Consider the following 26198-nt stretch of genomic DNA (forward strand, 5'->3'; position numbering starts at 1 on the left):
TGCTTACATTTATTTTCCTGTAAAGGTATGTGTATGAAAATTAGAGGTTTCAAGGAATAATTATTGTTCCTCTGGTTTGTGCTTGTGGGCCACGAGTGTCAAAATGAATTAAATACCAAATTAAATAATTGTGTTTTAAATGAAATTACATGTAATTATTTAAGTTTAAACAGTTTTAACAAATTTAATTAATGATGTATTAAATCATTTTGGCACTCAAGGCCCTCCATACGGTGAGTGTGTTAAATGTGTGGTATATAGTTATTTGTGGGAACTTTATTTTTGTTTTTTTTTTACTGTTTTCTATTTACATTAATACATGTAGACACCCTGTACGGTGTTTACAGTGACTGCAAGGATAACCACACTACTGGTTGAAGAACTTGTTTACTATAGAAATGACCCTGGTTTACACCTAGATGAGGACCTTTGTCATTTCCTATTATTTCTGTAAGATACACAACCATTCATCTGCTCAAGTTTGTAGGGGCTGGAGCCAATCCAAGCTGGCGTCAGGTGAGAGGCAGGGTACACTCTGAATAGGTCACCTGTGGCAGATTTAGAGTCATTAATTAACCAGCCCTACATGCCTGTGGGACAATGCTTATGCAAGACAGGGAGAACATGCAGGCTCCACAGCAACAAATGAATGAATAACTCACACCTCTCTCTGGTTATCTCAAAAGACTCTTTATTGGTTCAGTCACAGACACCTGTTTGTTGCATCTGTATTGGACAGTATAAAAACACATGATAAAGAAAATATACAACAGATGTATAGCACCAGGTTCTTCAACAAACAAAGGGCTGATGGTTATTTATCACATGACAGACTTGCCCACCTCCTTCATGTTGAAATGGCAACCATAGTGACATACATACAATGGTAGTCGGGCACAACACACCCTGAAGGGTGAAGTTTTTGACCTACAGCTGGACACCTTGGATCTGCCCGTCTCTGAACAGATGGCAGAAAAACAATGACATTGATCCAAGATTAGTGTTACCCCATCAACTCTCAGGCCTAGTCCTAGCTGAGCTCCTGTGGAGGTAGGTGTCCCTTGCTGCAACTTAAGAAAATAACAGAAAATCCAGGGAAACAGTGACAACTCAACATTTAAAAAGTAAATAATGCTATTACGTGTAAGAGGGAAAAAAAAGAAAAAAGATTTCTTATATTTTTGTTTCTCTGATGAGACCAAAGCAGGTGGGCGAACGTAGTTTGTATAGCAGAATCCTTTAAGATCACATTACATGGCTATGGAAACAACTGAAGTAACATCCCAGGCCACTGGTACTCATGTACATCCATTCGTCTGTCAGCAATAAAATAATTACTACATACTGATAAATCATCTGGATTTGTATTGCACCAAACAGATTCTAGTTTTACAGTAAGGGGGGGAGTGGTAGTGGGAAATGGGATGTGCAAAATATGGGAGGAGGAATCTGTGTAGTGGGATTAATCTCAAATATAGAGCCCCTTTCAGACGTGCACTCTTCTCCTTTGATCTGACAGCATGAAAACACGTAGGTTTCATGTGCGAAGGAAGACCCCGGTCACTCTTCTGTGAAAGCCACGACGGCAAAGCTTTTACTAATGTTGAACTTGCAACATTAGTGTATCAACTTCTACACTGCATGCGTCGCATTGCAACCTAAAAGGAACTCGCGAGATTAGGACAGCGACCGTATCGTGTGGACCTGCGAGTTGTTGAGCTCTCAAGTGAAAGACCTGAACAGAAATACCAGGTACACAATGAGATTTTATCTCGCCAACTGTTTCGAAACAATAGCAAACATCTCTCTGAGCCTGTGCAGGAGAGGCAGGGTACAGCTCTCTCAGCAGGATATATGCAGTAATGGGTGCGTTCCACTTCCCACGTCGGCAAGTCTGAGTGATGTAAATTGCATCAGCAGATGGTGTGCAAGACATCTGCATGCCTGCCAATTTGCAGTGATGGCATAGACTTGCCCGCTGAGATGCTGCAGTTTACAAACAACATGTGCAGAAAGTAACAGGAAATGCTACTCGTCAGTGGTGTCTGCAGCTACTTATACGTGCAACGCACACGCTTAAGAAAAATACCCTGTTCATAGTGACAACAGCAGAAATTAATAGTTAAACAACCGGTCAGGGAAAACTCATTTTTCCCTAGTAACCGGTGGTTGCCAGGTGGTCGCCAACCTGTCTCTAGGATCATGCCTAAATCTATGAGAAAAACGCCCACGCCCTCTTCACGGCTCAGTTTTTCAGATGATTTTATGGTCTCAGTCGTCGGTTTCACATCATACTGAATAAAATGTAAAAATTCTAGTCATTCAAAGTTGGGAGGTCACTGGCTAAATATTTGTGAACAACAAGCGCAAATAAAATAAAATAAAAAAATCACAGATTAAATACGAGTAAATTGCAAGAAACATTAATGTAAAAGCACCCTACGTCTGACTGACAGGATGCCAGCACTTAAACGGCGTGAAAAGCCAGCGGTGCATATATCACATCTGAAAGGGGCTCAATAGTGCAAAAAGTCGATCTGACAGCAACATACAGTATATGCTTTGGGTGAAAACAATACGTTCTTAGAAAGATAACTGAATAAAAACAAGAAAGATCCCACAAACCATGAAATTAACCAGAAGCTATGTTCTACAACTGCATAATGCCATTTCTTTGTCACTTCACAGACACCTCTGCATTTTGTGGGGAATTGACAACTGAAAATGCTCTTGAAAAAGAACTCATGACATCAAATATTTGGTTTTAGTACAGGCCAATTAGTGCATTTCAAGACACACTCTTACAGCTGTGGCCTTTTCACAGATAGCTACTGGAGTTAAGATTGGGTGTTAAGTGAACTGAAAGATTCCTTCATTAAAAGCCTGTTTTGGCTACTTGTTTGCGACAGCAGTAGAGAAAACAAAAGGCTCGGATTAAGAGAAAGTTTCAAATCAAATTCCAATATACTTTAAGCAAACCTAAAATACAAAAGCAAATATTAAATTACAAATTAAACATTCAAAACAGTGCCAAAGTAAGAGTCACTATAAATAAAATAAGTGGGGGTTTTAGAGCTGGCATTGTGGCTTAAAGTAGTAAAAATTATGATAAATGTCAGGTTAAGATATACAGTAAGGGCTCATTTCCGAGAAGAAGTGTTGGTCTTAGTATCAGTAAAGGTACATTTTTAGGGAGATAGCAGTCGAGCTTTCATTCCTCTATGACCACTCTGACAGGGTTCACGGTATAAGCATTCTTTCCATTAAAACTCTGAAGTAACTATTATATTGATCTACTATACACCTTCAGAAAGACAAAGGCAAGATGACAAAATGTACATACATATCCATGGATAAAAATAGTGCAACATCAAGCTTTTAAGTTAGACTGCTACATAGCTGCTGATTGTAAGACTGAACCATACTGAGATGGCCAGTCTATGTGGTCAGCACAAAGTCCAAAGGCACCACGTTAAACCACAGTCCCTTTCCCAGGAAGAGGAGGCCTCATGCTTCAGTTAGCTTTCTGTCAGGAAAAGATAAAAGAACAAACGTTTATCGAGAAACTTTTGCATGGGCAAAGTCAATGTCTTCAATTCAAATAAAAGAAAAAAAAGTAGTTACCAAGGACAAAGTCACGCCATCTCGGCCCAGTCAGGCCCCTCATTCGCGATTGTCTCAAGATTTTCGCTGGTGGTGGTTGTGGTGGTTCAGTAGATGCAACCCTGGGACTCTTGAATTTTCTTTTCTGCCTCCCTGCTGGCTTTGCTTCCTGCTCCTGGACTGATTTTGGTGCAGAATCTGCCAACTCTTTCGAGGCAGTCCTCCTATTAATGCTCCTTTTTCTTTCAGTTTTCACAGCTTTAACAAATCTTACCAGTTGCCTGTCCTGTTCTGCAAAGAGGTATGCAGAAGGTGACCCTTCCAGTGTCACAGTACAAGAGTCCCACTCTTCCTCAGCCGATTCGCTATCTGGAGAGTTGATCTTCCTTAGAAACACCCGGCATTCTTTCAGCGTTTCAGGACCCCAGGCTTTGGAGCAGAGGTTCTGCTCTTTGTGTACATCCACAAGTTCCCGAGTTTGGCTAACCGAAGAGGCGGCAGAACTGTTTTCCAAACCAACAGAGTGCCGATCGTTTGTGGATGTGCATAATGCTTTACGTTTAGATTGTAGTCCAGTTACTATACGTTCATTTCTACAACATGATACTGCTTTTATGTTTCTCCTGTCCCTAGCCCCATTTTGCCACCTATCCCTTTCTTTCCGGGTTAGAAAACGTGTCCTTGCCCTAACCAGAGTGGCTTGATATATACTAAATGCTTTGCCTTTCAACGGCTGGACTTGGCGAGTGCGCTTGCTTGCAATGCTTAAAGTAAAAAGTTGTCGTCTGTGTGTTGACACAGCTGCTTTGTTTCTCTTCCTCAGCCGTCTCTGAGCCTTCTGATGCTGTAAAGGGCTTTTTGGCACCATTTTGGCAAACTTCTTGATGTGTTTGCGGAGTCGCTCTGCCTGAGGACTGTGGCAAACACTTTTTGCATTAGCAGAACGAGGGAAGTGCATAAGTTCGTAACGATTACGGGAGCTTGCCTTCTTGACAATGGCCAAAGATTGTGTCTCGGTGGTCTCCATAAACCAGGAGCAGATCTGCTGCATGCTACAGGACCTTGGTTTGTTGGGCGAACAGTCAAACAGTGTTCGGACCACAGAGGAATGATTGGAATTCTTGGCGAATAAACTGCTGTCTTTAGTGCCTAGTTTAGAATCGAGGGCCAATTCTTTTTCTTGGTTGTCCACAGCGTCTGAGACCCAAGTGTCAGAGATGACTCGTATTCGTCTGGCGAGTTCCTGGTTCATCGTCTTTTCCTCAGCTGATGCTGCCCACCACCTTAATGTCTCTTTAGACCTAAAGATCGAATCAACAGATACCCCTGCCAATCTGCTTACGTCTAGAGAAACGCCCTTCTTCTGTGGTCCACATGACTTTCTCTTCTCACCTGAAGTTTCGAAACTACTTTGCTGCTCATCCTGTCTCCTTTCACTGTTTGCCTTGTTTAAAAGAAGTTGTTTAGAGCGCCGTACCAGCGCATTGCTGCGGCTGTATGATGTAGAGGTGGCAACAGCATGCAAAAAGTGTATTGATGGCTTTCTCACTCTCTTGGAGTGTCGTACTACAGGCTGATTGGGGAGTTCATCTTTACTACCATCCTCTGTTTCTTTCCCTTCTTCTTTTTGACCCCTTTTGCTCATTAACTGATGACTGATTGTCCTGGGCTCTTTGGCAGACATGAAGTCTTGTAGAAGTACTTTCCTAGGAGCCAGCATTTCAGGAGACTGCCTATTCTCTTTATTGATTTGAATTTTACGTTGACGAGGTGACACTGTGGTCACTGTGACTGAGATTCCAGAGATTTTAACCTTTGCAGGTCTACCTGGTTTCCTTGAGCGAACAGAATCATCGTGCTTTTGACATTTGATGTTACTGCCAGATTGAGGAGCAGGCCTTTTCGCTGGTCTGACAAAATCCAACTCCTCTGAGGTTGTTTTAATACTACCTGAGCTGGTCTTAGAGTTGTGCAACAGACTTACGGCTCGCCAAGCGTCATTAAATTCTGTTTGCAGCTGGTCAAAGCCCTCCGACACCAATCGTTTGTTTCTCCTCGAACGGCCATATACGACTGTTATCTTGAGGTTTTTAGTTGTATTCTCCTCAATATTAGGTGCCAACTGACATTTATCATTTACCGTTTTACCATTTTTAGGTTCGGAATCCAAAGTCTTCTGCTTACGGGGTCGGCCAATTGGCCTTTTTGCTTTTTGCTCCAGCTGTGGTCCCAGTTTCTTCGGACGCCCAGGACGCCTTTTTGGTGGAGTGGTTTCATGAAAAGTCGAGTTACCTGATAATCCCTGGCTGTCAGCTCCAGCTACGCGCTTAGTTGGAGTTCCTTCACCTGATCCTCTGGAAGCATCTTTAGGTGATGAGGAAGGGGACCTGGGCAAAGAAGCAGACTTGCGTGGTGAAGAACCGTACTTGGGTGTTGAGGAGCCAGATTTGGCGGGTGACAAAGCACACTTGGGTGTTGAAGAACCAGACTTGGATGGTGAATTAGCAGACCTGCGTGTTAAGGAAGCAGATTTGCTTGGTGAGGAAGCAGACTTCGATACTGAAGAATCAGACTTGTATGGTGAATAAAGAGACTTGGGTGTTGAGGAACCGGATTTGGCAGGTGACAAATCACACTTGGGTGTTGAAGAACCAGACCTGCGTATTGAGGAAACAGACTTGGCTGGTGATGAAGGAGACTTGGGTGTTGAGGAACCAGATTTGGCAGGTGAAGAACCAGACCTGCGTGTTGAGGAAACAGACTTGGCTGGTGATGAAGGAGACTTGGGTGTTGAGGAACCAGATTTGGCAGGTGAAGAAGCAGACCTGCGTGTTGAGGAACCAGACTTGGCTGGTGAAGAAGATGACTTGGTTGGGGAACAAGAAGACCTTGTGCATGAGGCAGAAGATTTTAGTGGTGAGACAACTGATTTTACTTGTGATATTGCAGGCTTTTTGCTCTGGGTTGTGTGCTTCTGAAGTGTCCCTGACCATGAAGACTCTTCACAGGGATCAAAATGTTCTGTTTGTGAGCCAGAACCAGAGCCTGCTGATTTGAGACTGTATTTAACTCCCTCTTTATCCTTTACTGGTGATACAAACATAAGTTTAATTGGACTAGTGTACTGGACTTGGGAATTTTTAAGACTCTCAAGACAGGTATCAGAATTTATAGGGACATCCATATTTGATGAGTCCTGTACTCTTTTTGATGATGCTGATCGTAACCGTCCTAACAGAGGGACAACACTGCCACTACTATTGTTCTCTTTGCCTGAGCAATGTTTTTTAGGACTTTGGTCTTTCGCAGTCACAATCTGTGGAGTGACCTGGCTTTGACTTTTCACTTCCATGTGAGATAGTTCATGTCCTTTTTCTGCTGACTGAAAGGCAAGCTTCCCTGTGTTCGCACATGAGGACAAAAAAACGTCATTTCTGGATTCTACGTTGGTATCCTTAGCATCTGGATCTTTGGATGACATATGATTGGTGCTAGATGAAGCCTTGTCCTTTTGTGCTTTCTGATTGAAGATAGGTTCAGAGAAACACGCAACAAAGAACATACGTCTGGGCTCTGTGACATAGGAGGAGAACCGCGGTGGAGGGACTATATTTCTCCTTGATCTTCTTGCACCCTCAGAAATGTTAAGCAGATGACACACTCTCCCTTTAATAGGACAAGCTTTCCCTTTACCTGATCTTTCAGCCTCAGTGGTTTCACTTGAGGGGGATCCCTTGTGGCTTTTGTCATTTGTAGAACTGCAACCCTCACCACCTTCTTTGCAGGACAAAACACACTGTTTAGCTGAGCTTGTAGCCACTGTATTCACCTGTTTTTGTACACTGCTGTCCATTGAACTTTGTTGGTCATTGTTGTTCTGTAGCTCAGGGGTGCATTTAGGTTTTTCAATGTTCTGGCGATGACGGGATCTAGTAACGGGTGACTTGGATTCTTTGTCTTGGCGACTAAACAGCTCACTCAAGCTGTAATCACTGGGACTGCTTGTGCGAAGCACTGTGGTGATGATCTCAGTGACATGGGCATCAGCACGAAAAGGCAGGTTGTGGCTGGTTGAGGGAGATAACGGCTGCTCCTTTTCAGAAACATAGATAGCCGTGGAAACCAGAGTAGGGTCCTTGTCTAGAGGTGTTATTGTCTCCAGTTTCTCACTAAAACGATCCATGACATCCTGCAGTGAAGTCCCACTTGGATTCTTATCAGCCTGGCTTCTTTCAGCGACCTTACTTTCAGCATCTTCTGTAGTTGCATTGACATCTGAGGCTTCGTAGCTTGCAGTTACAAAACTCTGTACCATGAGATCAACATCCTCCTCTTGGTGAAGCAGAGAGGGTGGGTTTTCATCACATTTCTTACCGACATCTGACGGGATTGGGGAAAGAGGGGGAGGAGAGAGACTCTGCTCTCTCTTCAGGACAGGACAAGGAGGGTCTCCATCTCCTACCTCTCCTTCTGTTGTTTTCTTGATTTCGACAAGACAGTTGTGGTTGGAACAACTGGGGCAAGAGTGGAAGCTGTGTTTCTCACAACATATGGAAGAGGACGAGCATAAATTAGAGGAGGGTGTGCAAGGCGAATGGCACGATGCAGGAGAGGCTGCAACAAGACTCTGACACGAAGAGCAATGCAGCTTCTTGGAACATAAAACAGTGTCCCTTTCGTTCCTGAGCGTCTCTTTTTCATGGCAAGCATACTTGAGGATTTGGTAGATTAAGGATTTGTGAGCTGGGCAGAGAGAACTCAGAACATCATCCAATGTGGAGCGTTGACCAAACTTAGTCCCTCGCTGTTGCTGACCTGCCAGGTCTTCTGTGAAAGATGGCACCAAGGAGCTAGAGGTAAAAGGTAAAAACTGGAGTTAAAATGTTTTACTCACAAACAAACCAAGTTTCAAATGAGAAAAAAAGAGCATGCACACAAAATAATGAAGACTAAAAATTTCAGCAGCAAGCACATTTAAGTTGCATTTGTTCCATAACAGCACTGCCTGAAAGTTTGTCATTTCTGACTTCCATATATTTTATAGATGAGACTGGAGTTTGTGCTGGTTGCATGACTGCACCCGCATTATTAGAGTTAATGTAAAAATGTGATATGCAGCTTAAGATGTAGGCAACATATTGTGATGAAATGATGGTAATGTATCCTTACAGAAATCAATGTTTGAAATAAGCTTAAGGAAAAAAAAAAGAAGTTACACACTATATATATATTTTTTTAAATGGCAGTAGACTTGCTAGCCATCAATAATGAAATAAAATGAACTCTGAATGGTACAAAACTTTCAGCTTAAATAATAACATTTGAAAAAAACGAAGTGGAATGTAGCTTGTAGTGCAAGATGTTTTTGTGGTTTATTACACCAGGAAAACGATATTGTAAATGCAGCCTATTTAGCAGCGTTTGCCGTGTAGTTTTTTTTCCCAAATGCACTTTCATTTTTGGAGTGCCACTATAATGTTGATGTATTGCAGAAGGAAGTGACATGATGCATTGCTCTACTGGATTCTAGCCCTTATAAAAAGTTGTAAAACTTTTGATCTGCAGTACAACTCTCTGATAACTGTAAAGCAAACCATTATTCTAGAAAAAAATAACAACAGGCGATTGATTAAAGAACTGTTTTATTGATTAGTTGCTGAAGGCAAATGATAACATTCTGCTAACAGCAGAAGGAATGATTGAAGAAACGCTCAACTTAACTTTTTTTTTAAACCAACAGCACTTTCATCAACAAACCAACAGTTCAAAAAGCCCTCTAATTTTCATAACAGCCAGCAGGTCCAAGAAGTAAGATATTTAATTATAGAATCAAGTAACTGATTTAATATCAACCTATTTTCAAGTTTTTACTTTTTCTCTCCAGCAATTTAAGTACTGTTTGCGGCCAAACCATGTCAGGTTTCAAGAGGCCAGGTTTAAGTGTTACATTCTGTAGTGTTGAGTCAAGTTTCCACTGCAGGAACATTTCACTGAAGGAACCAGGGTACAATCCAAGAGAGTCCTTGCTCAGGAGGTAGAACAGCAACTTTGGTGGTGGGGTTCAAGCTAAACATTTCTGACCGACTTGTTAAATAATTTCTTCCAACTACTGGGCAGTTTGCTGTATTGTTGTGTTTAATTTAAAAGCGGTGGTAGTGGGTCTGAAACTGCCATTGCTGTTTCATACATCAGCAGTTTACAGCAATTTCATGTTCTTTGTCTTGTCTGACAGGTTGCTAATTTTCAAAAATAGTGCTTATTCAACATTTAACCTAACAGCATTGAGCCCCACTTGAAGCTTTTCTGGGCAGGAATATCTACCCTCACAAATTAGTCCTACAACTGGAACATATACAAAGGTGTATATGTTGCAAAACCACCTGTCCATCTCCGCCTAGTTTCTGCGGTGGAAACTTTCCAAGTACTTTAGGTGTTACAGAGGCTATATTGTTGAGTTTGTTATGACAAATTATTCTTTAAAATCATTAAAATAATTTAATAGTAACAAAATCACTAAACAATCACAATAGTCAGCAGTGTAATTTTTGGACTAAATAAATTATATGAGCTAACATTTAAAAGCATTCATGCAATTGTAGCAATACACATTTCACATTGCATCAAAGTGCCCCGTTACAAATCAAGAACTACCACAATATTTAAAAAAAAAATTAAAAAAAATAAATCACAGTTCTGAAGCGCAATCAATAAATAAATATGCCATAACAACACAAAACAAGTTTCTACAAAAAAACTATTTTTTTTTATAAATCATAGTGCAATAATTGATTTATGCATAAATAGCACAATTACGTTGCCTCAAAGATTTGCCAGCAGTTCAGTCAAAAATTAAAAAGCCCTAATCTCAAAGCCCAAGTGTGTTCCCAGAATAAGCTGCAATTAAGCAAATACAATGATGTCCTTTTTCAATTTCTCAGGGCGTGTTCGGTGTCATTTTGATATAAATAGTAGATAACTCCCAAAATAGAGACATGCTGTGCTGAGCTGTCGCCATAGATACCGGCACCATGTACCGCAATAAGAGCAGACATTCAGAAGTGGAGACATTTGCACAGCTGGAGGAATTACAAAGGTTGAAATGCCACAATTTTGTGACTGAAGAACTTTTAAAAACCGACATTAATAACAAAAAAAAAAAAATAAATCTGTAAATGCCGCAAGACAGAATTTCAAGCTTAAAAAAATAAAATAAAAAGATTTTACACGTCACATGGCTAGTTTTCTTTTTTTTCTTTTTTTTCAAGTTTAAGTGTTGTTGATAGCAGTGAATTTACACTTCGCTGTTTCTTGAGAGATAAAGAATTCATACAGATTTTAAGCTTGATGTGAAACCTAACACTGGGCCATAGGCAGAGAATGTTCAGAGGTATATGTGGCAACAGGTTAAAGACGGTGAGAGAGAGAGAGAGAGAGGGGGGGGGGGGGGGGGGGGGGGGCAGGCTGACATTGCAGCAAATCAAAAGTAAAGCAGCTTTGTGTGGGTAACCCTGAAATGCTGCTTTGGTAGTAGCACTGTTAATGGAAAAAAGCCCATTCTAAAGGCAGACATGGGTGTAGACGAAACTTTTAGCATTTTTACAGACGCAGACAAAGAAGCCTTAAAAGCCGGACACTGAATAGCTGTGTGGCCGCCGTTTAAACATTTCATTAAAAACTTAAACTACCGAAACCTCCAGTAGCTGACACAGTCGACCATCTATAACATTAAGACTACCCATAAAACAAATATTAATATTAGGCTTAACGGTATTACTGTTAAAACGTTAACTGAAATGAGTTTTCGTTGTAGCTACACATCCATGTGCCAGGAAAACAGTCCCGTAAAAGTTAAGCAGCGGTCATGGTATGAGGTTTGCAGTAATACAGCTACAGTAGCAGAATTAGTAAATATCTGTGATAATAAAAGAACATCTTTCACAAACGGTACAAATACACAATAATATACAGTTCCCAAGCTTATCAGTGCACATTTAAAACATGCTGCACGTTTGCATTCCAACTACACTCAATACAGTGTTTAGATTAGCTTGTAGAGAATGAAAGGAAATATGTGGACACAAAATGGCTTTTTTTAAGCTAATCTCTTGTACAAAAACTCATAATCAAGATGTAGCCACCACAGCATATATACTGTACAAGCTCCCTGTTTGTAGAGGTCTCTAACAATAGAAATGAGTTTTTAAATTGTTTTAATGGCTCTAAGTCACTTGAAAAGCCTAGGTAAACATACCCAGAGAGATAGAAAGCTGCAAATCACAATCATCAATGCTCCATTACCAAGGAGCTTTAAGAATTGAATTAAACCTGAATAACCTAATAACCTAACAGCTAACAAATATGACAGTCACACTTTATTTTTCAGCCTTAAAAGGTCTGCAACTGTGTTTCTCATACTTGAGTCTTGAGCAATCTTTTTGGGCAGCCATCATTGTTTGTTTTTCCTCCTTGAGAAAAGGATGTACAACACAGTACAACTACCCTGAAGGTAAAATAACGATGCATTAATTTTATTCTATATTACCAACAGATTCTCGTTTTAAAAAGGCCTTTGTTTTTAATTCTGTTGATCAATCGTGGTAGTAAAAATTACTAAGTGATCTAATGTTAAACTATGAATAGGTTACATTTTGTTGAAGATTAACTTATCGATGATTTAATTAGATGTAATCACATACTGGTATCTTAATAACCAAGCCACGAAACTCCACAGCAGTCCCAAAAGGAAAAAAACAAACAAACACAAAAGAAAAACAGTATTCTGACAATAGTACAGTGAAATGAAAGGAGATGGTGAATTAAGAGGTTCAGTACCTCAGGCTCTGACCCGAATTCATTTACCACGTTGGTCTATCCATAAACAAAGTAAACGATCTAAATCATTCGTCTAGATCAAAATGAGCAGGACTTCTACCTGAATAAAGCAGTACTGTTTATGGCTGCTTTAAGGACTCAGAACTAAGAAGGAGAAATACAGCTTTAAGTATGACTATCACATCACAGACAGAGTTAAAAGACCTGAATATTAATATCCGTGTAGTTTGTAAAGGCATGTGTTGTGTTTTAACAAGTGTCTCCAGAAAACATTTATCTTGTAGGAGGTGATGTGTTCAAGTGTTGAGGTGTTTTTGAGGCGTTTGTGGTCTAGAACCTCTTTGCGTCAGCAGCTGAGGCAAGACTCCCTGAGTTAGTGGAACTGGTCGTGCTACCAGAACCAGACGAGTGAGAACTGGACAAACAGAAGTTGGCAGATTTCTTCTTAGGTGGGTTCTTCAGTGTTCCAGTACGCTCTTTCACTTTGTATTCTAGTGTGCTATGGGGCACCCCATAAACCCCCTGGGCTTTGGACACACTCATGCGACCAGCCATCACCATGGTGATGGCCTCCTCCATCAGTTCGTGGTCATACTGGCGGTACCTCCCACGCTTCTTTCTAGGTTGCTTGTCTTTATCCCGGCAACCTGCCCCATCTTCTGACTCATCCAGTGAGGATCCACGTGGTCCCAGGCGATGAGGTGACTGGCTGGCACTGCCTGGACATCCTTGTGCCAAGAATGGAGGTCTGAGTTTGAAGAGAGATGAAGGTCTGGCAGCTGCTGTTGATGAACTGGCAGTACCTTCGCTTGATGAGGTACGTTGATGTAGGTTTTCAGCTATGCTGCAATTCTCAGCCGACACTGACCTTTTGTGGTCAGACGCACAACGAACCTGAGGAATACGCAGGGGTGTGGGTGGCTCCAGACTGGGGGTGGGGCTTGGAGGGGGCTGGAGAGCATCCCTGAGCTGGGGAAAACAGTGAGGGAGGGTCTTCTGTAAACTACCCGGCTGATAAAAGGCAAGAACAGATGAAGGGAAACTGAAGTCTCCATGCTCCTCGACAGCACCTCCAATTTCTGCCCGCTCTGCCCATGCTGCCACTTTCTGCAAAACAAGGCGCGCTTCGCCACCCAACATTGTTGACATCACATTGCATGGTGCCACTTCATCCCTGATATGTCTGCTTCCTGGTATAAGCTGATGCAGCACTCCCAGCCTCCCTTCAGCCCAGCCATCCAGACCCTGTCTCAGGGTTTGAAGGGGTATTCCATAAAGCAACGCGGCCCGCTGCTCCTGCAGCCTCCCTGATCGTATATCCTTCAAGGCCTTGGACAGCAATCCCTCAGACAGCTCCCAGCTCCTCTCAGTGTATTCCTTCTGCCTGCACTGCCTCCTAGGGATGTGAGGACCAAACAGCAGGGTCAGGATGGAGGTGATGGAGGTGGTTTGATTTGTGGCATAGGGGACAAGGGGGTGCAGAGCGAGGGGTCCACTCCTTTATGCCTTGTGTTGGTAACATCACTGCGACTGTTAGTTTCATGTCTGTATGTTCTCAGTCTGTTTGTGGGCCCTCACACGCACGCACACACACTGCTGCTGTGTGTCTCTCACACACAGCAGCAAAGCCTCTTCACGTCCAGGTGGGACAGTCTGTGAATGGCTGGGGTTACTTTGGTGCTCACATAAAACCCCTGTAGTTTTGGGATATCCAGTGAAAGTCCTACATGCTTGAAGATTGGATAATCAAACTCATCATTAATTGTATTAGTAAAAACGGACGTAAAATCGTTGTGAAGTACTGAAATGCTCTCCTCATTATACAATCCTGAGCTGCTGGCAAATGTTATAATACGGCCATTGCTGTGACGTTACCGCTCAAGAGATAAAAGAGTAAACCCCATAGAACCACAACACCAAACACAAGCTAGCTCCTCAGAATTTATTACAATTACTTGAACCAAAGCACTGCTGAAACGGGAATGTGTGTATTTCAGGCTGAACAGGTGTTATTTAGCTGAGCAGTGAGGATGACAGTAATAAACACAGTGCTCATGCTAACCTCTTAATATTTGCCATGCTATATAGCGGTTGTTGTACCACACTCAGAAATGTGGATTTGCTGCAAACCAAAGTGATTTTTCTAGTCACAGGATATGGGCTATAGTTATGTAAACAGCATTTTTGTTTTTGTGAAGAAGTCCCAGATTTAACTAAGAGTAGGGGTAAGTCAATAGGCCAGACACATTAAAATGCAGTCAGAGAACTATAAAAACTTACCCTGATCCCCTGTGATTCTCTGATGATGACGAAGTTGCTGAGCAGGCAGAGTTCCGGTTGGACAGGTCCAGCACACCATCTGTTACAAGACAAGTGGTCAGAGTCTGAGTGCCAGTTGTTTGGTTCCTTCAGGAGGATGCCCATGTTACAGTCAGACGTAACATTTAATTTTATATGCATGCACTAAATGCGTTCTCTACCTTCGATCGTGTTCTCCTCCTGAGTTCGGTTCACTGTGAGGTCCAGAGGGGCGTCAGATGCTTCGGACACGTCAGACAAGGGTGATGAGGTCCTTGTGACACCATTTGTATTGGTGTGGAGCAGGCACTTGGATGCATACTCCTTAGCAAATGTGGTTATCATCTTCTTCATCAGCTCCTGAGCAATCTGAGGTATGTTGGAATCACTGCTCAGGTGCACATCTAACAGGAGGAGAAAGAAAAAAATACAATTAAAATCACTGGTTTCAATTTTAACATGCATTATTTAAAGGACTAGAAAAATGATCTGAAAAACTGATCTAGAAAACAGTGTTTAAACAGTGTTTTTAATGAGATATTGAAATAAAATCCACTGTAACAAAAAATGTCTTCTGATGTCACCACACTAGAAACAAGCATCTCAAAAGCATCCTAAATCTTTGGGAACACTTAGTGGGTCATGAATAGCAGAGATTTGACATGCTAATTACACCACAGTAACCGCAATTTGTATTAGGTCAATAATGTAATTCAGTTCATTGTGTACATCATTAGACAGGAACTGTGAGATACTCCTCTCCGGTTATTCCCCACATTAATATTTATGTCAACTTTGGCAGCTGTTTTCAGTATAGGAGTTCTTAGTATATAAACAGTTATACATAACAACGAGGTTGTCCAAATCCACCTGACTCACCTTTCTTGTGGAACACAGCTTGGAGGAACTTGTGTGCTGACTGGGTGCTCTCAGAGATGGTTGGGGCCTGACAAGGTGAGTAATCAGAGGGGGAGGAGAGGGGCGACGTGGCTGCAGGTGCTTGATCCTAGAGAGGATGATAAAGAGGAAAAAGAAGATGATACAGAGACAGAAAGGTGATTACTGATTTAGAATTATTTTTTACTCTAGGGTGCAGAGAAAAGAAAGACGACCTCTCTGAGGCTTATCAAAACTAAAGTCCTTACACTAGATTTGTCCAGGAGCACGTTGCAGAAAGAGCACGGAGAGCAGTTTGATTCTGGAGACCAGTCATCTACCTCTTCCGGTTCACAGTCTGAAAGACACAATATCGCATAACCATGTATTACAGTACTGCTGATGGATCAAACCAAAACTGACAACAGGCAGCAGGGGTTTCTAATCTGTTTCCTTATACCAGCCACTTCAAATGCTGCTGACACAATACTAATCTCATTATGAGCCACGCTATCATATATAGAAAATACACACGGAAGAATGACTAGAGTTTTTCATAAGTGGCATCTAAAAATCAATTAGCTGCTACTCTTCTAATGTTGATTTCAATAGAATGGTTTTGATTAACAGTTTATCATGCTTGTCCTTTTTATAACCAGTTAAAGTGACCGTCACTCCTGCCTCAATGAACTCTACATAACTGTTTAACACCCCCCCCCCCCCTTTTTAAGGCGACAAAATACACTGAACAAGAACCGCTTTTACAGCTACTCTCAACCAGAACGTTTGTTGCAGTAGCTCATCTATCGCAGATCAATGCCTGTAAAATGACAAATGTGACCCTGAACACAAACTGTGTGAAGCCCACAATAAGTTTGATTTAATTCCAACTAATACTGTAGAAGGTGTAGTGAATGGTGTGAATGCGGACAGCAGAGGTGGGTAGTAACGAGTTACGTTTACTCCGTTACATTTACTTGAGTAAGCTTTTGAAAAAAATGTACTTTTAAAGTACCTTTTTTGCACGATACTTTTTACTTTTACTTGAGTACATTTGTGAAGAAGAAACGGTACTTTTACTCCGCTACATTTGCAAAATTCGACTTGTTACTTTTTAAAAAATAATTAGTTTAACACATTAGATAACATGCCGCCAGTGGAGTTTCCGGTAACTTTTTTACCAATCAGATGTGGCCATGCAGTCACATGACCAGTTTGAAACTGTGGCGGGCAGAGCGACCCAAGCGTTTCAAAGTAGCGGACACACGGAAAGAAGAAACACATGAAAACATGGCAGAGCCAGTTGTCTACGCTAGAGCTGAAGAGGATGAACACCCTTGGCCTCATATACAAAGAATGTTTCGCTTAAAAGCAATACAATATATATAAATATTATATTGTACGAACGTGATAATTATGTATATTGTAATAACGTGATATTATATTGTTCAAACGTGAAAGGTATATTGCACTAACATGAAAAGTATATTGTTAGAACAATAAGCTTTTCACGTTGTAACGTGATATAGCTCTATTTTTCTTTTGCCTGGGTGGCAGCTGTACGCTTACGTACTCGGATGAGCTTGCCAAAGTTCTACAAGTTGTGCCTCCATCTCTTGTGTCCAGATCACACGCTGCACTGCCGTGCTGCTCTGCCTTTTCACTTTTATTTCTGTGTTTGTGTGTGCGCAGTGTGAGAGGCTGCGTTGAGGGGCGACAGGATTTCAAACAGGTTTGATTTTCTTGCGACCATACGATTGATGATTGGGAACTGGTCGTGAGGTGTTAATCACTTTTCGTTACCCCATTTATACTACATGATGCACGACACACGATTAAGGCGAAACTTGGGCCGATCCCCAAAACGGTTGGGCGACTGAAAAATCGGCTCAAAATGGGCCAAAAATTGCACAGTGTATGCCCAGCTTTTGGAGGCTAGCTTCATCCAACTCCCTCCCCTGTGGTTGGAAGGGGTGTATTTCATCTTTTTGCAGCCAGACTGAGGTGTTTGCCTTCTCAGGACAGCCATGGAGAGATTAGAGGCTACATCGCAGCTCCAATCACTGTCCTTCTCGTCTTTCCCAGAGTAACAGCCAAACAGTGCAAGGAGGATCTATTGGCTAGCACTGCTTAGCCTCGCATGCGTTTTTATTTTAAACTTAATCTGGCATTCATTGCAAACTCTTTGTGCGGGATATGAATGACAAGATTTTGTTTTTCAACAAGAGTTAGTAAAAAACATCTCCAGTGTGATCAAATTTCCTTGCCAAACATCCGCAGCTTGGCAGTGTATACAGCACTATAATGACTAGACCTAATTCTTTTGAAAATCATACATCTTTCCACAGGTCTCAACTTCATCAGACATCACCTAGACACAAAGCTGAATGAGGCCAGCACAAACAGCGGCCTAACCGACGAAGATGATGGATCCATGGGGTCAGGAAAGCCAGAAGCAGGGGAGCTGGAGAGGTACCTTTCATGTCCATTCACTGGAGGTGTGGATCTATTGCATGGCTTTCCTCACATCAAGAAGCTGTCGATCAAAATCAATACAGCTCTTCCTGCATCTGGAGCTTGTGAAGGACTTCTTAGTCATGAAGGACTCCTGTTCACTGCTAAACAGTTACAGCTTCACAGAAAGAACCTTGAGAGCAAACTGCTGCTGAAGCTTAACCATCACTTCACTGAGTGAAGAAATGGCACATTTTTGCTAAATATGCAGAAATAAATGCACACCCATACAATTTATGGTAAACTGAGCTGCCTTGTATGTACATATGTTGAAGATGCCTCGTTCTAATGTTTTCTCTGAGGCCGCTGTGCCATTTTGAGCAAAAATGAACAAAATTTACAGCATATCTTGTCACTGGAAATTGTTTGCACTGTTTATATATTTATATTATTTACTGTAGGTATTGGTGAAAAAAGCTTTATATTGTGAAAAACTGAAATCTGGAAATCAGAATTGTTGTGCCTTATTTTGTTGATGTTTTTACATATATTCCTTTTGAAAATACTAAAATTTGTATATTTATTTATTTATTTTTGTTTGTCTGATAGCATTTATTTATAAAATAAATCGGACATTTCAAACAGTTACTCACTACTTGAGTAGTCTTTTCGCCAAGTACTTTTTTACTATTACTTGAGTAACTTTTTTGACTACTACTTTTCACTTTTACTTGAGTAATAATATTTTAAAGTAATGCTACTCTTACTTGAGTACAATTTTTGGATACTCGACCCACCTCTGGCGGACAGACACATGATGCCTCATCATGGTATATGCACACCTCACCTCTTGTCTGATTAGATGACCTAGCATTAAAGAGAATACTGAAAATATAATTTTCCAACCTTATACATTGAGCTGTAAATGTATAACAGAATAAAATGTCCTATAAATTATATATTTTATATTATCTGCATATGACCCATTGCCCCAAATTGCTTTAGATACATTTTAAGTAACCATCTTGCTCTAATCCAAGTGTATATTACATGAATACATCACTAATTGAAGAAGTGATTAAAATCAGACTTTAGATATGATGCTGCATTAAATGTAAATGCCTACAGTTGCCAGTAATTTTACTGTGCTGCACCCTTGTATTTAAACAGCAGCATCAGCTGCCACTGCATTTGACTTTTTGAGCTAAAATGTTTCTGAGGTTGGATGTCCCTGCACCCATCAGCAGTTTACTTCATATCATGGAAAGCCTTGCTATGATTTTCTTAAAGGTACATGTAATATCAGTTTTCCAGAATAATTTTAGACCGATGCCTAAAATACTTTGAATTTAAGTGTAAAGGATATTTTAGTACTTTGAAGGCACAATTTATATGAATTAAGTATATTTTAATTTCATATTGTTAGTACCGTATTTTTTTGGACCATAAGGCGCATTAAGCGAAACAAGCATTAGCATTCATCCTCCAGCTTCACTGTTTATGTTATGCTAACATAGCTATGTCGCTAGCGATCGCATAGCACAGCATTATATACCAGCTAGTCCAACTTCAGTAACCCCTACAAAAGTCACTGCTGTTTAGTTTTCTGTCTTCATTTATGTTGGAAGTGATAGCAGAGCTGTATGTTTATATTTTTCACAAATCACTCAGTCAAAACGTGGTATAGCATGTTTAGGTGGAAACTAGTGAGCTAACTTCCTGCTAACTTCTAACTCCGTTAAATTTAAGAAATTCTGTTTTCATGGATGCCTGGATGTTAAACTTAATTGTTACACCTGGTAAAACAGCAACGCTGCTCGTTTTAGTAAAGATGAAAAAATTTAGACAGTTTTTGACTCTCAGTGATGCCGCAGTGTTCGTTTGACTTTGAGACCTGAAGCAGATGCAGTTTTGGACCCAGATTACTCCGCGAGGCTCCTGACTACGGTACCCGTAATCCTCCGACAATACATCAAGCGGTGCGGTTTCATAGCTTACTAAAGTTGTACTAAAACATTTTTTGTCAGATTTTTGAGTGCTGTGTACCATATAAAATTGGTTCGAGGTCAGTAAGCACAACCAGAATTCATACTTAAGGCACACTGTGGATTTTTGAGAAAATTAAAGGATTTTAAGTATGCCTTATAGTGTGGAAAATACATTATTAAGGGTGGCAGTAAAAAAAATGTTGCACAGTGGTGTTGCGCTGTCTTTATCATTCATTTAAGATAGATTTTTTTTTCCCCACCCTGATCTTGTCCTAAATGAATGTTTCACTGATCAAATCATCCACCCTGCCAGGAGTCTATCACGTCATCTGACTAGGTTCCAGTGTAGCCTCACTCAAACTCCAGATGACACTGCAGACTTCAATGAGATCCCAGACAGTGTCAAGCAAGCTGTATGTTTTGGCTGCTGGTGTCCACAGAGTGCTAGAGGGATGTGAAGGCATGATAGAAGCTAATAAAGGCATCAGAGAGACAGAAAGTAAGACTTTCTTAAGTTTTTTCAGGGATCTACCAAATTCTGGTGTTTTAGGTTAGATTTATTTGACTTCCAGGTTCGATATCGTGCTCCTTCCTGATATGAGTACAAAGGGTAGTGGCACCATGGGTATGTTTTATGGTGTAACTGCTTGCTTTATATACTGCAAATATTTTGTGAAGACCTTTGTTCTTGTGAGGCTGACATACTGGTGGTGCCTTGGAGCACACTGTAGAGAGTGACGGAAGTTTCCAGGGCGTGGGAGCTTTTGTGAAGCGGAGGTTGTTATGTGACTGCAGAATTTTAGCAGGTGAGAAATGGGTCACACATAAACACATGGCAAAGGCAAAGAAGATTAAATTTCAGCTGATACATTATAGTTTACTCAACATGGTTTTGGCAGCTCTGGAGAAACTCTACTTTTCAGCATACTGTATAGTCATCTGACACAGAAATGGACTCTATCTCCTCAGGGCTCAGTTTTAGGCTTTTGAAAATCTAGTCCCTGATTACTCCTACCACAGCTTTAGGTCTAACAAAATATTGAAATTAGAATACCAGAAAATATTTAGACTTGCCTCTAGGATCAGTGAAACTGTATCATAATTTGTTAACAATGGTTGTTAAATAATCAAATAATGCAATCTGCTGTGCTTTCTCTCGAGGCAGCATAGAGCATATATATGTAAACTTATGAGTTAAAGAGGAAGTGGACTGCTTTTAAAAGAGCAGGAAAACAATTGTTTTTGCTATTTTTGAGTCCTACTTAACAACAATATATGGTTAAAATTACAGTCAAATGGGAAGTACAAGTATGAATCATACTGAATACATAGTTTCTGATTCAACTACTTAAATAACGTAATGAGTACCAATCAATAGCTAAGTAAATCCCACAACAAATGCTAATCTTTTTTTGGTTTAAAAGCCTTAATATTGGTGACACATGTTTGAGGTCTGATATTATAAGAATAGATATGGGACAGTGTTGGGAAGACAAAAGGCATGGCGAGAATAATGATTTGTTTGTTTGGCAATATCATCGCTTAGCTGAAAATAAATGCACAGTCCTCTTATAGTCACAAGCCAATGGTAAAGAGCATATACAACCAACAACCCACCATGAAATAAATTGAGGTCTCTCGGCAGCGGGCCATAAATTCCCTCCAGAATGCTTTCAAACCCTGCAAGACAAAAATGGGAGCAATCCATCAGTGCTGATACGAACAAGTGCATGGTTTAGGGCTCCAATCTGCTCTCAAAACTGTTTACTATGTTGTCATTTTCAGGAAGACAGAACAATTTAGATGTTTACAATGAACTCTTTATAAACCTTGAAAAACACACATACATGATTACATGTAGGATGCCATTGTCACAACAGTTTAGATCAGAGGTGTCAAACATGCAGTGTGAATATTACCGTGAAGTTGTTATTACTCCTATTTAAAATTTCCTGGTGTGGTGTTAACAGCATTATTTCACAGGAATTAAAATGTAACTGTAGATACAGGCAATTTCTTTAAATCACAAAAACAAACGTAAAGGTTTATTTTGTGCCTTTTAACTGTGATACATACAATACCAGACGATGCAAAGAACATCGAGAAATGCTGAAACTACATCAATTATCATATTTGCTAAATGACCAAAATAATTTGTTGTCTGGCAAAATTTTACGGGAGTCTTCTATATTTTGGGTGATGTCAGTTTTTTGCTTTTTTTTTTTTTTTTTAAGATCGAGTTTTTTTGCGACCAAATGTACAGTGGTCTTATAAATCCGGCCGACTTGAGATCGGACTGGACCGTATATGGCTCATTAGCTAAAACGAGTTTGACACCCCTTGTTTAGACGTTATACACAGTAGGAAACTGACTTAGGAATAGGTGCGCCAGCCTTATGCTAACATCACCAGCTACTGTAGCATTAAAAACTGCGTTCAAAATAGAAAAGAGCCCAAGGAAAATCGTTACCGGACACCATTGAAATGAATGCTTTCCTGGCATTGCACTGACATTAGCTTGCTTAACGTAACAACAACATCCTCCCGAAATAACAACAGCTTTTAGCTAAGCACTGCTATAGCACAGCCATCGAACAATAAACAATTATAACTGTTTATTACTAATATAACTGATGGTGTTATGGTACACCGATAGATAAAATTACATATCTTGGTTGGGCATATGCATTATATTTTATTGGTTACAATCCAATTTAAGACAGAAATGAAACGACCTAAGAAAGGGCTAACGCCGGCGAAGGGCTAGCAAGCGGAGACAAAAGGAGCTAGCTAACCAGCTGTCTTGGCTTAACTGAACACTAAAAGCAGCCACATCAGTAGCTGCTAGTTAGCTAGCAACCGACACAGCTCGGGTAGCGATCCCTCTGTTACCGAACAAAACCATTCACTACATGTTTTATTTTTTACAAAATACTAAACTGCATATGAACCATACCGACGCAGTGTATCAATTTGTAACGCCAAGAATCAAGTTCCCGCCGAAACAACTTCTTTTCTGCCATGCATCTACACTGCAGCGTCGTCATTCTTCGTCCTCTGCCCCTCTTTCTCCCCTGTTTGCGTTACAGCCGCTGTGTATTGTAACCGCTGCGGTGCATTTGTCGCCGCTACCCGATCCGTACCTGAAATCCGATCCGTACCACGCATGCGTGAACCTTACCTCACTTCCTCTCTTTGCCAACATTTCCTGGAGCACGATTAAAAAAACAAAATTTAAAAATGAGCCTTGTAACGCAAACAAATTACCAACATGATCAGTGTAAGCAGACTAGATGATTCCTAGAATTATGAAATTACTAACGGCAAATTTATATATGAAAGACTCTGTCCCAACCCTTTACGATCCAAGGTTTCCACTGTATCCATGCAGCCTACTGTGGAGGTCACGTGTTTCCGGCTACTATGGAGGTCACAAAATATGGCGCTCCAGAGCGGCTGCAGCCAGACCCTTCTCAACATTTTCTGAAGAGTTGGCTCCCTTTCTTCTTGAGTATTTTGCAGAACGCATAGGAAACCAACAACTTCCCAGTACAATGAATCAAGGTTTGACCAGGTTGATTCCAAAGCCTAATAAGGAACTATTAATGATTGATAATTGGAGACCAATTAGCTTATTAAATAACGATTATAAAGCATTTGCTCTAATTTTAGCTAATAGACTTAAGATGGTTCTTGACTCGGTTATTGATGAAACACAATCTGGCTTTATGCCCAAAAGACACATAACTAACAGTATCAGATTGGTTTTAGATATTCTGGATTATTCTGACCTAATAAATAGCAATGGATTCATATTATTTTTAGAATTCCACAAGGCCTTCAATACAGTGGAGCATGAATTTATATTTCAAGCTCGAGATAAATATGGTTTTGGTACTTACTTCTCTTCAGTGATTAAAACATTTTACAATAACAGTAACAGCAGTATTAAATTAACAAATGGTACTTCACCCAGATTTGACATAGAAAGAGGGATAAGACAAGGCTGTCCCATTTCTCCATACTTTTTTTTTGTTAATTGCCCAACTGTTGTCTAGTCATATGAAGTCAAGCAATGTAGAAGGTATATTGCTAATTGGCAAAGATTTACTCATAACACAGTTAGCGGATGACACCACATTATTCCTAAAAGATGAACATCAAATATCTATTGCTGTTGAAACAATCTCCACGTTTCCCAAAGCTTCTGGACTGTCCTTGAATATTCCTAAATGTGAACTTATGGCAATAAAAGAACGTTCGAAAACAGCTTTGTGTAACATTCCAATAAAACAAGAAGTTTGCTATTTAGGTATTATAATAACCGAAAACCAGGAAAGAAGAATTACTCAAAATTTCTATCCTATTCTAGAGAAACTCAAAAACAGATTTACTCAGTGATCCTTAAGAGATTTATCATTAAAAGGTAGAGTATTAATAACTAAAGCAGAAGGCATCTCTCATCTTACATATGCAGCATTGGCATTGCACCTCGATAATAAACTCATAAAAGAATATTGATAAGTTACTCTTCAACTTTATTTGGAAAAATAGGACACACTACATTAAAAACAGTTCTTTTTGAACTCTTATGTCAATGGAAGACTTAATGTGCTAGATTTTAACACTCTTTTTAAAGATCTCTTTCTTTTGATCACAGGAGAACAGATGTGAGATGGAGTTTGGATTGGATCTATATGGGAAAAAAAGCATTAGTAAATAATCCCCTAATGTTGGAGTTTTGTAATGTTGTGCCCATTTACTAAGAGTTCAGGGAGGCCAGGGGGTCTATAGTCAGGGTTTTGAAAAAGATTATATGCTGTACATAGAATGTTTTGAGGGATAGCCTTAGAGTTTATTAAACTCCACCAAGACAGCTGGTGACGCAAAACTGAAGGCTAGACTGTCCAGTTTCACAGCTGCTCACTTCCGGCCTACCCGGCCTTTGGACGACCCGGCCCACGTAGACCGCAACGCTGGGTCCTCAGGAGGATGCAGCCTATGAATATGGACACCCCTTAAAAACACAGCTCACGTTCTTCTTCTTCCTCTGCCTTTTGGGCGGGTGCATTACCGCCACCTATTGGAAGTATGAACGAGGTGTGCGTTAAAGATCCTGTGGACCGGGGCCTCTGCCACTCGTTCACAGCACACCCTCACTATACATTTAGGTGCACCAGGTCTGTCCAGCATCCTCCTCTGCCACCTGATCCAACTCACCACCAGGTGGTGAGTTGAGAGCTCAGCCCCTCTCTTTACCCGAGTCTCCAGAAAATGTGGTGTACCAGAGTGGTAGTATGCAGAGGAATGAGAGGTCACAGAGGTCACATATCATTCAACCAGGCAAATGATTGTTTGTTCAATTGAACAAATTGTTTACAGTGGCAAACATATGTAGGCATATTTATAGATAGAAACTTTATCGAGAGTCTCTCTTGCATTAAAAAAAATGTCTAACACTAAGGGACAATCACAATGTGATTACAATATTTCTAACCACTTATTTAAGTGTCATTTACTTTATCATTTACTTAGCTAAACAAAAATGTATTTAAAACTATGTTTCACAAATCAGTTAAAAATGCAGACCAGATGATTGTCTACTGACCAATCAGTTCTCTGGAAAATAGTGTCACCATTTTCTGGAAGATCCCTCAGACCTCTGTATGCAAATGCTGCCACTGTCACCCCTTTCCTGTCCAACACGGTGTGGGATTGCGTGACTGCTTATCCCGACATCCAGTGTTAGGGTAAATTAACCAAGAAATTAATCCAGAATGATACCCTGGATATGCTGAACTTGTGTCATAGTAAAGGCTTCAGGATATAGAGTGACAAAACAAAAAGTGAACTTAATTTAAAGTAAAAAAAAAAAAACAAAGTTCATAAGACAAAAAAAAGGAGAAAGAATGCAAAGGTTCAACAATGACACAAACAACCCATCTGCAGGAATATAGTACACATACACAAGGAGCATTTGAGGAACAACAGAAAACCAACAAAGCAAAGAAGGGGAGAGAGGGCTGACTAAGGAAGTGATAACCGAAAGGGACATAATGTACATAATCAAGACAATCACGAGGGAGAAGTAAAACTCAAGGCACAAGCAGCTGTAAAGATCCAAGTAAAACCGGAAACAACAAGAGA

At 40.5% G+C, this 26198-nt stretch overlaps 1 protein-coding gene across 2 annotated transcripts; it reads right to left on the reverse strand.

Moving 5' to 3' along the window:
- Positions 1-676: 676 nt before the first annotated feature.
- On the reverse strand, positions 677-23174 carry lcorl (ligand dependent nuclear receptor corepressor-like). 2 transcript variants are annotated; one of them, XM_063476282.1, is made up of 8 exons: positions 23008-23174; positions 21669-21731; positions 15879-15967; positions 15613-15739; positions 14916-15137; positions 14716-14794; positions 3625-8453; positions 677-3526 (listed from the first exon to the last, which is right to left on the reverse strand). In XM_063476282.1, the coding sequence occupies exons 1-8, from the start codon at positions 23096-23098 to the stop codon at positions 3519-3521; spliced, it is 5508 nt and encodes a 1835-aa protein (XP_063332352.1). In that variant the 5' UTR covers positions 23099-23174; the 3' UTR covers positions 677-3518. The 2 variants fall into 2 exon arrangements, with proteins under 2 accessions (XP_063332352.1, XP_063332353.1); XM_063476283.1 differs by lacking the exons at positions 677-3526; positions 3625-8453 and adding an exon at positions 9273-13831.
- Positions 23175-26198: the final 3024 nt, after the last annotated feature.

This window comes from Pelmatolapia mariae, linkage group LG6, assembly GCF_036321145.2.
Source record: "Pelmatolapia mariae isolate MD_Pm_ZW linkage group LG6, Pm_UMD_F_2, whole genome shotgun sequence".
NCBI lineage: Eukaryota > Metazoa > Chordata > Actinopteri > Cichliformes > Cichlidae > Pelmatolapia > Pelmatolapia mariae.

Bases quoted from the DNA above. Each gene is read 5' to 3' on its own strand.
- lcorl (XM_063476282.1), bottom strand. From the start codon at position 23,098: ATGACGACGCTGCAGTGTAGATGCATGGCAGAAAAGAAGTTGTTTCGG. The intron at 21,732-23,007 runs GTATGGTTCATA...TTTGTCTTGCAG, and splicing joins CAAATTGATACACTGCGTCG to GGTTTGAAAGCATTCTGGAG. The intron at 14,795-14,915 runs GTAGAGAACGCA...GTCTTGTAACAG, and splicing joins GGAGGAGAACACGATCGAAG to ATGGTGTGCTGGACCTGTCC.